We start from the raw sequence: 14,348 nt of genomic DNA on the forward strand, positions 1-14,348 counted from the left end.
AGCTTTCTGCATGCAAATGCAGGGGGGTACCATAGGTACCCCCCATGTGCACCCCCCACCCCCCCCTTCACCTAGGGGGCCCGCAACGGGCCCCCGCAGTGAAGTTCCGTATGCTTTTCCGCGGCGGAAAACCCGCCGCGGAAAAGCATACTTTACTGGCCATCCTAATATGGTGGACGGTGTCTGGAAGACACCGTCACCATATGAGAGCTTTTCCGCCGCGGTTGTAATCCGACCGCGGCGGAAAAGCTGCGGACGGAAACCAGGGCCCACCAGCCATCCTAATCTGGCGGTGGGTCTTTGGTCAGTCCGCTGCGGATTTTCCGCATTCTCGGGGCCGGCGGTGGCTTCCGCCGGCCCCGAGGATGCGGAAAATCCGCAATCATAATGACCCCCTTAGTGTGGTAGGACCTCCAGCTTTCCGTTGATGAAGCCCCCGTTGGCTCAGTCAATGGACACCTTCCTCGAACGACCTGACAGGGTTTGGACCGTCGGAAGAAGGGTATTACACCGCCTGGCCTAATTAAGGTTGATGATGGGATGTCATTTGTTTTTTTGTCTGTCACCACCACGTTTTACAGCTATGGGTTAGGAAAAGCAAATAGCGACACCACAGACTTAGGGCAAAAAACTTCTTGGGTGCAGTGGTCATGAATCTTTATGTTTTCATCAGCAAACTCCACCTCTGGGACTTTGTTTTTGAAAAACAAAAACTTTAAGGTTTGGTGGGTGGCCGTCAGAATAGTGACCATCTAACAATTACTTTGTACCTTAAGGTACAAAAATAACTGCAGGCCAGCGGTGATCTCCAAATTTGGCATCCGTTAGGATGGCAAATGTAATGTCCTCCTCCAACCTAACTGTCGGAGTGCCGCCCGTAAAATTATAAATCAGCCCCTGCCAGCCTTTGCTTATTTTTTTACTTCATAATTAAATGGAAGTAATTTTAGGGTTTCATATCGACTCATTCGCAGACTATTATGGTCCAAAGGGGCGTGAAGTAAGCTCTGATCTTTTCCATCCATACTACTAATCCTGAAAACGGCAAAACGAAAAGGGAAATACATCACCAATGCAGCTTGAACTCCTGAACCTTTTATAGTAATTAAAAAAAAAAAACACAGAATGCTAGAAACAAAAAATATACAGGGAGAGACTTCTCTTCAAAACCCGGATTGTGGTCATCTCCAAACAACGAAAATGGGCGGGGTGTGATGCACTGGGCTTTCTTGATAGTCAGACTCGTTGAAGTAAAGGCACCAGTTTTCACCCATCTCAACTTTAGTAGTTTGGAGATGACCAGGATAGCAATCTGGTAGGGCCTACATCACACCCTCCCCTCCATTCTGTAAGTGAAATGAGGGGGTAGTGCTGTCGCAGTTATCGCTGAGGGATGTTACACTACTCAAAAACTACCATCAGACTGAGGAGACTGAACATTCTGACATGCAGACAAGGCACATATCTGCACAAGGACAGAACATTTCAGACATAACTAGCAGCTTAAAAAATAAATAAATATAAAAGACAGTAAAATTCGTTTTTTTCCTACTTCTTTCCCTAAGGATTTGTCCTCCACTATCCCAGTCGGGTTTCCCGTTACCATGGCAGTGTTTGCAAAAACGAAACCCTTTTGTGATGAACAGAAACGCAATGACTGATAGGCGTTCACTCCCCTCCTGCAATGCCGCCCATCGCAATCGAGGATGGGCAGACAACTTGTGTTCTTTGCATCAAGGCCTTAATACTCCTGTGATCTTCGCAACCCAATGTACCCCTGCATGAGAACCACCCAAATAGCTGGCAGCCTCTGGATGGGGTGAGGAGGGTGAAGGGTCTGTGGGAGGGGTGACTGTCTTCAATCCACTTATTGGCTCCACTATGTCAGCCATTTTTCAATGTAGGACTCGTAGACGGTAAGGTTGGAGTGCCAGGTGGTGTGGTGCACTCCTGAGACAGTGTACGAAGTGATGGCGCGCCGGGCATCCAGCGTCTTCAGGCCGAATGCATCTTGCAGGTACACCTGAAACAGGAGAGAGAGAGAGAGAGAGAGAGAGAGAGTCAGACATGCAACTCAACCAGTCTGGGTGGAGGAGCGCCAGCACTGCCGCGGGGAGGGGTGGCAGTGCAGAGTTGACAGGACAACCAAAAAAGCAAACACAAACAGCAATTAAAGATAGACTGGAAAGGCGGATAAGAAAGAGGAACAAAAATGTTACTGCTATCCCTAAGACACCTGCGCCCCCGCAAGCAGCCCTGCCTCCTATCGGAGGACGAAGTTCTGGCCCTCTTCCTTTCCTACAATTCTACTCCTATCACGACTAGCCCTCCAGACCTCACAGAGGACGAAGTTGCAGCCCTCCTCTCTAGCTACGAAGCTGCCCTGACAACCCCATGCCCCTTAGACCTTAATGACGAACACCTTATCCGCACAGTTGCAGCCAACCGTAACAGACCCTCTACTATCCGCTTCAGAGGATTGGTCAATAGCAACCTAGCGATAGTACCCATCTCTGCCCCTACCCATGACACACACTCTGACCCCCATCTATCCGTGCTCCTAATTAACTGTCGTTCTGCAGTAAAGCATGCCTCGGATGTCGCTGATCTCATCCTGAGCCATAATTCGGACTTAGCGATCTTGACGGAATCTTGGCTCACCGAATCCTCATCGCCCTGCCTAGACATCTAGTCCCACCCAATTATAACAACGTAAGACTAGACAGGCAATCAACAAAAAAAAAAAAAGGAGGTGGCATTGCCTGCATTTATCGCTCTTCACTCCTTGCTACAGAACTTCTGGGTGATCCCACAGACTCCTTTGAATACCTTGCACTCTCCATTTGTAACAACAACACTCAAATGTGTAGACTTCATATTTTCTACCACCCCCCAGGCAAAAATGACTCCTTCACTGACCATCTTATGGAAATCATCACAACCAAAGCTTCCTCTAACTCTAATGACATTTTCCTTGGAGATTTCAACTTGCACTGGAACGACCCCAAAGACCCGCAGGTCAATGCCATCAGAGACTTCTTGGCCGACCAAGCCCTTACCCAAGCCTCCCTACTCACATGAAAGGCACCACTCTAGACTGGATCATCGCCAAAGAGTCAGCAGTCAAACTTACCTCTATTGACCCTTGTGACTGGTCCGACCACCACGCTATTTCCTTCCTTCTGCCTGGCACCCACAAGACATGGACACCTCAACCCCTAATCCCCAAACGATGGGTTAGAGACACCAAAAACCTAGATCACGGACAATTGGCTGCGAGCTGTGAGACTGACCTCCCTCCCCCCTCATCTCACCTCGGTCCACAGCCTCACTGATCATTACTCCTCTACCATAGCCAACATTCTCGATGACCTCGCACTGCTAAAACTTAAAAGAACCCAGACCACAGACCAGAATCCCTGGTTCAACGAATCCCTCAACAAGGAGAGGAGACCCCTTTGGCAGACAGAACATAACTGGAAACAACACCCGTCAGCAACCTACCTAAAGCTTTTCCGACAGGCCAGAAATGCCTACAATAGGAAAATACTAAATTCGAAAAAAGAATTCTTCAGAACAGAACTAGATAACGCCAAAAATAGACCTTGCAAGTTATTCGACTTAGTCAAACACCAATTCAACAAACTAGCAAAAACTTATAAAGAAACCCCTAAATCGCTAATATCTTGTGAAGAATTCTTCTCCTACTTCTGCAACAAAAACTCTCCCTTAGGGATCGAACTCGAATCTGCAACTCTCTCCCTAACTCCGTTGGCTTTCTCCACGTTGCCCTCCCAGACATCACCCAAAAACCATGCCCATTGGTCCAGCTTCAAAGTCTACGACGACCACTCCGTCTCGAAAATTCTTTCCTCCCTAAACCCGAACAATCACTTGAATGACCCTCTCCCCTCTAACTGCCGCCCCTCAGGCTATCATCCCTTCCTGGACTGCAATAATGAATGCCTCCCTCCTACAGGGATCGATACCGGACTCTCTCAAAGCTGGCCAAGTCGCCCCCATTTAAAAAAAACTACACTGGATCCCTCCTCCCTTGAAAACTGTAGACCTGTTTCCAGCATCCCACTCCTAGCCAAAGTTCTCGAAAAATGTGTGCAACAGCAACTGAGCCTACACATCACTAACTTTCACTTACTGGATTACTACCAATCCGGATTCAGACCTGGACACAGCACCGAAACCACCCTCCTCCACATTGTTGATGATGCTCTTCAAGCCCTGGACCAAGGTAGTTCCTATCTCCTTATCCTCCTAAATCTAACTTCGGCCTTCGATATGGTCAACCACGAAAAACTCCTTGAACGCCTAAAACTCAGGATGGGTTTGGATGGCACCGTTCTCAAATGGTTTAGATCCTTCTGCCAGAATCGCTCACAGAGAATCCCAATTAACGGCAACCTATCCGCCCCCTCCCTGATCACGGTGGGAGTCCCTCAAGGCTCAACCCTGTCCCCTACTCTTTTCAATCTTTACCTGGAACCTCTCGCAGAGGTGCTACACACCGCCAATATCTCCTACCACATGTATGCTGACGACACACAGATTTACATAAAAATCTCTTCTCCTAAGGACATTCTCTCCCTCAATGAGGCTTTGAAACGGACTATCCACTGGCTCACCTCTAACCAGCTCAAACGTAACGCAAAAAAAACGAGTTTCTTCTCATCGCCCCACCCAAAACCAATCCAGACATCCAACAATGGATCAAGGCCATCACAGCGCTAAACTGCTCTCCTACCATTGTGGACTCTGCAAAATCCATGGGAATAACTCTAGACGGCAGCTTGAACATGCGTCGCCACATTAATTCGATGGCTAAAGCTACCAGATTTCACCTGAGTTACCTAAGAAACTTGAAACCCTTCCTCGACCCTCCCGACCTAAAAATGGCAACCTAGGCACTAGTCATCTCTAGACTTGAACAAGGTTGCTCTACTCTTGCTGATCTGCATAAAAACTCTCTGGCCCCACTGAAAGCCTGCCTCAACGCCGCCGCCAGACTCTTAACCGGCTTAAGGAAATTCGACCACATCTCTCCCCACCTGAAAGACCTGAATTAGCTCCCTCTCGAGACCAGAATCCAACTTAAGATGGCCTGCATTACTCACAAGGCTCTATACTCTAACTCCCCTGCCTTCCTTGCCCACCATCAGAAGACTGTCATCTTTTGCAAAGGAGACCAACATTTTCCTTATGGGCAAATTCCTTGCCTAACGAACGCATTACAATCTCCTCTACGTCCTTGTACCGCCCGCCATGACGGCTTTTTCCTTGACTTTCCCGGATGATACCTCCCGGCCCTCTGGGCTTCACACCCGGGAGCTGAGACTACCTACTTTCCTGTATATTAACTCTACCTTTTTTTTAACCCATGTCTATCCGGAACTTGAGACTGCCTGTTTTTCCTACATAATGTACCTAACACTTGTTTCCCTTTGATATCCTCCCTTCCTATGCCCTTTGTATACCTCCCCCTCAATCATATAAAGCGCTCCGATACCCTCACAGGTCTGGTTCGCGCTCTATAAAACCTTAAAATAAAATAAATAATTAGGTAGAGAGGGAGCACGGATAGGGTAAAATGCCATACGACGACCCAGGGCGTGGATGCAACCTGCAGGTCCGAGGCTCTAATACTGGCAGAGATAATTCAAAATCAGTCCCTTCCAACTACCACACAACGAACCACTAAACTGGGTAACAACTGGTAATAAAAGAGACAATACAGTTTGATGTGTTGAACCGAGGGGTGGATGTTCACCTCACCACAGCCTCCTTGTGCCTAGGTAACCATAGACTATGCGAGACAGTGGTTCAGACTCAAAATGGTGCGTAAAGAAGACGCTGCCTGAAGACCGCTGCTGAGAAACGAGGAGGTGGCAGCTACTTGGGTATAAAGACCACTCGTGAGAACAGCCCCCTGTTTGGCTGAAGCACGCGGTCTGGAATGCTGCTGGGTGGCCGTGCAAGAGATGGCCCAAGAAATCACCCAATAGGGCATTAATTAGTCCTAGACCGAACAGGGTTTTACCACTATTCCACAAGCAGTGGGATGCTGCGGCTTCTCACAACACCACTGGCAGTACACCTGGGTTCCACATTGGCCTTACAAAGAGTATGCACATTAATTTAGCCTGGGTTACTGATCATTGAGTAGGGTTGACATGGCACCAGTTCTCTGCAGCACAGCTGAGGGCACTGATAGGCGAGGCTTTCGCCTGGACCTGCAAAAGGAGCGTCTTCAATGGGTGAAGTGAAGCTGTTCGCACTGTTGACCCCAGTGAAACAGAGGAGTGATCGAGAATTCCCTGATGCCTCCCACTGTCTTCTCCTGGCTTGGTGCAGGACATGCCATCAACTGCATTGTGTGGGACACTGATGTACACACAGCGAGACACATGAACTCAATCTGCTTCAAGAGATTTTGCACACAGCAAATTATGAAACGACAATAGCAGCAGGCCTCTGGTTTCAAAGGCTGAAGCTATGCACTCATACAAAAGCGGATCATTATGGATATGGATCATTAGATTGTGGTCAAGGACTAGAGGGACTGGCAAATTGAGTACATTTTCTTCGTAGCACATACTATGATTAGAATAACCGTAGGTGTTCAATACAGATTTGGTGTGTGAATAAATTGGCAGTCATGGAGTGTGGGCTTTGAAGGGCCGGAGGGACGGAGACTTGGTGGGGTGAAGCGTCCAATCCTGATGTGGCTATGGCCATTCCGCCTGTTTTTGACATCTTCAGGAAGGACAGAGCAAAGGGCAGGGGTGGCGGGGTCGCATTGGTGGTAAAGAAGGGTACGCCCTGTACCATCTTGCCGACTGAGGACATCCGCGGCTCGGAATCGCTGGCTTTTTCAATCATGCTAGCGCCACATCAATCAGTCAAGGGACTGTTAGTTTACCGCCCCCCCTGGTCCGCTTGGGACGTTTTTTGCCGACCTTGAGTTGGTGTTGGTGGGCTTAGCCCTGAGAGCAGAACACTGCTTAGTGGCGGGGGACTTTAACATCCGGATGGATGATCCGTCGGACCCCGCCGCTATTAAGCTCTTGGAGGTTATGACGCCGCTGGGTCTTACCCCGCATTTGCAGGGCCCGACCCACGATAAGGGGCATACCCTTGACCAGGTCTTCTCGACTTCTCCTCTGGTAGTGAAAGAGATCCTTCCGGTCTTGTGGTCGGACCATTGGCTTGCGAAATTTGTAATCAGCGGCAATGTCAGGGCGCCGAACCCTGTCTCACAGCAGCGGGGACGAGCCTTTAGAGCATTTAGCAGGGTGACCCCTGAGATGCTGGCTCAGGCTGCTGCGACTCACCTTTGCCCTTTGTCTGGCGAACTAGAGAGAGACTTGGAGTCCCTGCAAAAATGGCTAACGGAGAGGCTGAATGACCTGGCCCCTGTTCTGCCCCCCCGCCCGACACCTAAGCGGGTCTCGGCCCCTTGGTTTACCACTGCTCTGTGGGCTATGCGGCAGCAGTGCAAGGTAGCCGAAAGGGCCTGGCGGGCACATTACGACAGTAAGGACAGGGCTGCCTATAAGGCCCTGGTTAGAGCCTACCACCGGGACATCCGCCTCGAAAAAAAAGCCTATCTTGCGGGGAGAATTGAGGCAGCGTCAAACTCTAGTAAGGAGATTTTTACTATTGTTCGAGAATTCATCTCACCTCGGACTACCACCTCGGAAGAGGGCCCCGCAGAATCCTGGGCGGCCGATCTTGCGTGTTTCTTCACAGGCAAGATCAAACTCATCCAGGACTCCTTTCTATTGAGTGGACCGGTCACTTTGCCGATGCCCGAGGCGGGTACTCTTCCCCCAGTTATGCAGGGCGCCATATTGGCTGAGTTTCCATCTCTGCCAGCCTCCGCTTCCCTTGCGCTTATGGGCAACTTAAAATCTGGGTCTCCGCTTGACCCCTGCCCAGCTAAGCTCCTGGGTAAATTGGCGGAGGTGGTTAATCCGCTGGCTCACCCTCTTCTCAACCTTTCGTTGAGTTTGGGAGAGGTGCCGCCAGCATGGAAGCAGGCAATGGTCATCCCGTTGCTTAAAAAGCCGGGACTTGACCCGAAAGCTCCAGCCAATTACAGGCCAATTTCGCTGCTGCCGGCTCTTGTAAAAATTTTGGAGAAGCACGTTCAGTCGGTGCTCTCCAATTTTCTGGAGTCTCATGAGATCTTGCATGACTCCCAGTCGGGCTTCCGCTCAAATCGCAGCACCGAGACCGCGCTCCTGGAGGTTTCGGAAACCATTAAAGGGGTGCTGGATACCGGGGGCAAAGTCATGCTGGTGTTGTTGGACTTGTCGGCGGCTTTTGACACCGTCCCCCATGAGGGCCTGCTCGCAAGACTCTTTGAGATTGGCCCGCGGGGGACGGTGCTCAAATGGTTTTCTTCCTTCTTGGCCGGCCGCCGGCAAACGATCTGGACATCATCTGACAACGCTGTAATGCCGCCTCTGGGAGTTGGGGTCCCTCAGGGCTCTATATTGAGCCCGACCCTTTTTAATATCTATATGACCCCTTTGGCGGCGGTGGTGGAGTCATTTGGTGCCCGGATCGTGTCGTATGCCGACGACACCCAGCTCCTCTTCTCTTGTGAGAGGGGGGCTGACTTCGACGGGGAGAGTATCCAGAATTGCCTTGGGGCTGTGTTTGCATGGTTCCAACTGCACAGCCTCAAGTGCAATTCCGACAAATCGGAGGTACTCTTCTTCGGGTGCGATACGGAGCCCTGCTGGCAGGCCTGGTGGCCCATCGACATGTTCCCTCCGTCCGGTTCTTCGCCCATGGCCAAAAACTTGGGGGTGAAGATGGACAAGGGGCTGACGATGAAAGCCCAGATCCTGGGGGTAACCGGTACCTGCTTCGGCCTTTTAAAAATGTTGCGGAAGTTTCTGCCTCTCTTGTCCGAGGAGCACAAGAGGCTGACAGTGCAGGCCCTGATAGGCTCCAGGTTGGATTATGCCAACATTCTTTACCTGGGCCTGCCTGAGTATCTGCTGCAGAGGCTGCAAGTTGTACAGAACGCGGCGGCCAGGGCCATCTTTGGCCTAAGTAGACGTACCAGCGCCTCTGGGTTGTTGGTGACGCTACACTGGCTACCCATCCGCAAACGAATTGCCTTTAAGGCTCTGACCCTGGCCTATAAAGCGCTCCATGCTGTGGGAGCTAAACACCTCCAAAAGAGACTGACCTTTTACCTCCCTACCCGCTCTTTGAGGTCGGAATCCTTACTTTTGGCGGCTGTTCCGCGTGTGAAGAGGGCCCGCCTAGGGGGTCGCTCCTTCAGTCTCCTGGCTCCACAGATGTGGAATTCATTACCGCTCCCTTTGCGGGGGGCGACTACCCTCCTTGATTTTAGAAGAGGTCTCAAAACCTGGCTGTTTTCTCAATAGGTCTGCCAGTAGCTCTGTTTTTTTCTGTTGATTCCTCACCTCTTTTATCTGTGTTGTGTTATTCTGAATTCTGTCCGCCTTACCTAAAGCGCCGGGACACTCTTTTTGAGTAACCGTTGCGCTATACAAAAAGACAAATAACATAACATAACATAACAGGTGCGATCCTCCTTACCTTCTGATGACGCATGTCCATCACCGTCTCGTTTTCATTGTAAAACCCAAACTGGCTGAAAAACACAAAAAGAATCATTCAATTAGGAATGTGCTTCTACTGTATATTCTCTCATCTCACTTACACTATGACAACACTGCACATACTGTGCAAGAGGTCAGGACAAAAAATATAAACAGTGTTAACTCAAGTTTATTGATTCAGCTATGCAATAAAGTCACACAATAATAAAACATACAGTTTATACATTGCATCGAAGGCAAAGCTCTGGAATGGATTAGATCCTACCTTTCCCTCCGTACTTTCCAGATCTCCTCTTCGGAGGCTTGCTCTGAGGTATTCCATTCTCCTCACGGAGTGCCACAAGGATCAATTTTGAGCCCTCTGCTTTTTAATTTATACCTACGTCCACTGGCCAATCTTGTATAAAATGTTGGCTTAAGTTTAATGACCTATGCAGATGATTCACAAGTCCTATTCTCACTCTCCAAATCTGACATGTCTACCCCATCTGCATTAAAAGTAGGCCTCCAAGAAATTTTTTGCTGGATGTCAGACAACCAACTTAAACTAAATGGAGATAAAACAGAGGTACTCCTGTTAGGAAATAGCAAAGATCTCTGGAATGATTCCCATTGGCCACCATCATTGGGTAAACTTCCATCCCCAGCCTCGCAGGTTAGAAACCTTGGGGTCACCATTGATGACTGTTTATCCATGTCCCAGCAAGCAAACAAAGTGGCAGGTATATGCTTCACCATTATCAAATGGTTACGCAAAATCATCTGGATGCTGCCACTTACTACCCAGAAGACCGTGGTCAATGCCTTAGTGACATCTCGGCTTGATTACGGTAACATCTTATACCTGGGCTCAAATAAGGCAGTGATAAAGCGTCTGCAACTAGTGCAGAACGCTGCGGCTAGACTGCTTTGTAAAATCCCCAGATCTGCTAGGATCACCCAACATCTCAAGGATCTGCATTGGCTTAAGGTTGAGAACCGTATTCGTTTCAAAGCCTTGAGCTACCTATTTAAAATCAAAGCTGGCACTGCCCCCAAATATCTTCAGGCCCTTGCTAAGCCCTACCTCCCAAACCGTAACCTGCGTTCAGGTACAGCGGCAAACTTTGCAGTACCAAGGTTTAAAAGAGCCAGAATAGGCGGGAGATCTTTCTCCTACCTGGGGCCAATGCTGTGGAACACACTGCCCTTTCACATTCGCAAGGAGGAAAGCTATGTGAATTTTAGAAAGAGCATAAAAACGTGGCTTTTTAATAAATAATTGCTTTGTCTGTTCTCTCCCCAGTGATATCTGAGTGTTTTGCGTTTCTGGCGCCGGGAAACCCTTTGTGGGTAGCTGCGCGCCTTACAAATGCTATAAAATAAAATAAATAAAATATCCAAAAATATACACCTCATTATGACAATACATGTCCCAGATAAAACATCAAAATATTCCCCTTGACGTGCTCCCGTATGCTAACATGCCTGCCTTCTGTAATTTCATGGATGCAAAATAAATACTGCCCGAATAGGTTAAACACCCCAAGAGGGTTGCAATTAGTCCGCGTGGCTTCCCCTGGTAACATGGATGTAACAATCATCCTCCACTGTATCACGAATAAGGCGTAGTTTAGCTAAGCAGGATGCACAACGAATAACATCGTAGATGTGTTTGATCAAGGGTGTCGTCAGTGCAAAATGAACAGGGACTGGAAATGGCATATCTAGTTATATTAAAACAATACACTTATCGTGCAATGATTCCTAAGTATAAAAGCAAGAGAGGGCAAGCGAAGAATAGTATTGTAACTAAGCAACAAGCACATAAAAATGCTATAAGTGATTTTTGACTGTGTCAGCTGATGGCTTGGGAATATTAGGCCACCGCAAGGGCTTTAACTGTGTAAAGACAGCAAAGAGTGCATCCATGCAGAGTGCAGAAGTAGTTAGAAAAAATATTATATTTCTTTGGTACAAACAGGTTAAGTGCTATTTATAGTTGCCGTCTAGAACGACTAATAACTCTAGAGACATTAATCTGCCTCGAAGGCTTCGCCTGTGCAGGATAGCTAAAGTGCATCTGTGCAGGACAAAAGCCTTTAAAATATATATATCTATGTCTGCGTAATGAGCAGGTAAAGTGCTAAGTATAGTTGTCGTCTAGAATGGCTAATGAATATAAAATATTGGTCTGCCTCAGTGGCTATGTCTGTGCAAAACAGCTTAAGTGCATCAACAGAGGGCAGATTTTATGCACATATATACTGGTACCAGATGTAGACCTATTAAACCTTATCTCACCTTACAAGACCGCGATAAGTGCTGCCCTACCACTCACTTCTGCAAAACAGCTAAATTGCATTTTTGCAAAGCAAAGCCTTTAAAAAATATATCGGTGCCCGAGAGATAGACCTATACAACCTTGTACTGCCTTATATGATAGCAATAAGTGCTGCTCCATCACTCACTTAAGAGGTAGCACCTATGTAGGCTCAAATCACTGCCCTAATCCTCCCATCGAATGAAAGTGCAAGTGAACTTTAGACCAAATCAATCAATCAATCAGGTGTATTTGTAAAGCGCGCTACTCACCTGTTAGGGTCTCAAGGCGCTGGGAGGGGAGGGATCCGCTACTGCTCGAATAGCCAGGTCTTGAGTTGTTTCCTGAAGGAGAGATGGTCCTGGGTCAGTCGTAGGTGGATGGAGAGGGAGTTCCATGTCTTGGCCGCTAGGTGGGAAAAGGATCTTCCTCCGGCGGTGGCTCTGCGAATGCGTGGGACGGTGGCGAGGGCGAGGCTGGTCGAGCGGAGCTGGCAGGTGGGTGTGTAGAATGTGAGGCAATTGTTGACGTACTTGGGGCCCAAGTCGTGGAGAGCCTTGTGTGCGTGGGTGAAGAGTCTGAATGCGATTCTCTTGTTGAAGGGGAGCCAGTGCAGGTCTCTCAGGTGGGCAGAGATGTGGTTGTGGCGGGGGATGTCCAGGATGAGTCGTGCGGAGGCGTTCTGTATGCGCTGGAGTCTTTTCTGTAGTTTGGCTGTGGTTCCCGCGTAGAGGGTGTTCCCGTAGTCCAGTCGGCTGGTGACGAGGGCCTGGGTGACCGTCTTCCTGGTTTCGGTGGGGATCCATCGGAAGATCTTTCGGAGCATGCGCAGGGTGTTGAAGCAGGATGACGAGACGGCGCTGACTTGTTTGGTCATCGTGAGGGAGGAGTCCAGGATGAAACCCAGGTTACGTGCGTGGTCCGTTGGCTTTGGGGCGGTGCCCAGGGCGGGGGGCCACCAGGAGTCGTCCCATGCGGAGGGGGATGATCCCAGGATGAGGACTTCCGTCTTGTCTGAGTTCATTTTCAGGCGGCTGGACTTCATCCATTCTGCGGCGTCTTTCATTCCTTCCTGGAGGCTGGCTCTGGCGGTGGCAGGGTCGTTGGTGAGGGAGAGGATCAGCTGGGTGTCGTCAGGCTAGGAGATGATGTTGAGGTTGTGTTGGCGTGCGATGGCTGCGAGGGGGCTCATGTAGACGTTGAAGAGGGTGGGGCTGAGCGAGGATCCTTGAGGTACGCCGCAGATGACTTTGGTGGCCGCGGATCGGAACGGAGGGAGGTGAACTCTCTGGGTTCTTCCGTTGAGGAACGAGACGATCCACTCCAGTGCCTTCCCTTGGATTCCGGTGTTGCTGAGGCGCTGTATTAGTGTGCGGTGGCATACTGTGTCGATCGCTGCTGAGAGATCCAGGAGGATGAGGGCAGCTGTTTCCCCGTTGTCAAGCAGGGATCTGATGTCGTCGGTGGCTGCGATGAGGGCAGTCTCGGTGCTGAGGTTAGCTCGGAAACCGGACTGTGAGGGGTCGAGGGATCCATTTGTCTTGAGGAAGGCGGCGAGTTGTTTGTTGACGGTCTTCTCGATGACTTTGGCAGGAAAAGGGAGGACCGAGATGGGGCGGAAGTTCTTGAGGTCCGTGGGGTTCGAGGTGGGTTTCTTCAGGAGGGCGCTGAGCTCAGCATGTTTCCAGTTCTCCGGGAAGGTGGCGGTGGCGAAGGAGATGTTGATGATGTCCGGAGTTGGGGTGCGATGATGGAGTCGGCCTTGTTGAAGACGTGGTGCAGGCAGGGGTCGGTTGGGGATCCGGAGTGGATGGTGATCATCGTGCGAGTGGTGTCTTCGGTGCTGTCCAGTTGCAGAGGGTGGTGGTGGGGGGGCGCTGGTTCGGTGGTTGGGTGCATGGTTTGTGCGGCGAAGCTGTTGTGTATGTCGGCGATTTTGCGGTGGAAGAACGAGGCGAGTGAGTTGCAGAGGTCTTGCGAGGGTGTGATGTCGTTGTTGCAGGCGGTGGGGTTCGAGAGCTCTTTGACGATGCTGAAGAGTTCCTTGCAGTTGTGGGTGTTGTTGTCCAGTCGTTCTTTGAATGTTGCCCTTTTGGTGGTGCAGATCAGCTGGTGGTGTATGCGGGTGGCATTCTTGAGGGCTGTCATGTTTTCTGTAGTCTGGTTGTGGCGCCAGGCTTCCTCGAGGGTGCAGCAGTTTTTCTTGGAGGTTTTGAGTTCGTTGGTGAACCACGAGGCTTTCTTGTTGCCGGGTCTGCTGGGAGGGTTCTTCAGTGGTGCTGAAGTCAACCTAATGCCTCAGACATGACTAACATAATAAGCTCCCTTGATTCTCATTCTTGCTAGAGTTGCTACTCTCCGAGCCCTATTTTGTAATAGGCCATCTTCCCTTCAAAGCAGTGAATATATGTGATGTGCTACAGCAT

General features: G+C 49.7%; 1 protein-coding gene across 1 annotated transcript in view; it reads right to left on the reverse strand.

The window, feature by feature from the left end:
• Positions 1–1,013: 1,013 nt before the first annotated feature.
• The window catches only part of PPT2 (palmitoyl-protein thioesterase 2), an 86,447-nt gene continuing 73,112 nt past the window's right edge, over positions 1,014–14,348 (reverse strand). Inside the window, exons 8-9 of the mRNA XM_086924591.1 lie at positions 9,598–9,652; positions 1,014–2,023 (exon numbers count right to left, since the gene is read on the reverse strand). Of these exons, the coding sequence (XP_086780717.1) occupies positions 1,880–2,023; positions 9,598–9,652 (199 nt within the window). The 3' untranslated portion in view covers positions 1,014–1,879. The remainder of the gene's footprint in view (positions 2,024–9,597; positions 9,653–14,348) is intronic.

Source organism: Lissotriton vulgaris, chromosome 5 (assembly GCF_964263255.1).
Source record: "Lissotriton vulgaris chromosome 5, aLisVul1.2, whole genome shotgun sequence".
Lineage (NCBI taxonomy): Eukaryota > Metazoa > Chordata > Amphibia > Caudata > Salamandridae > Lissotriton > Lissotriton vulgaris.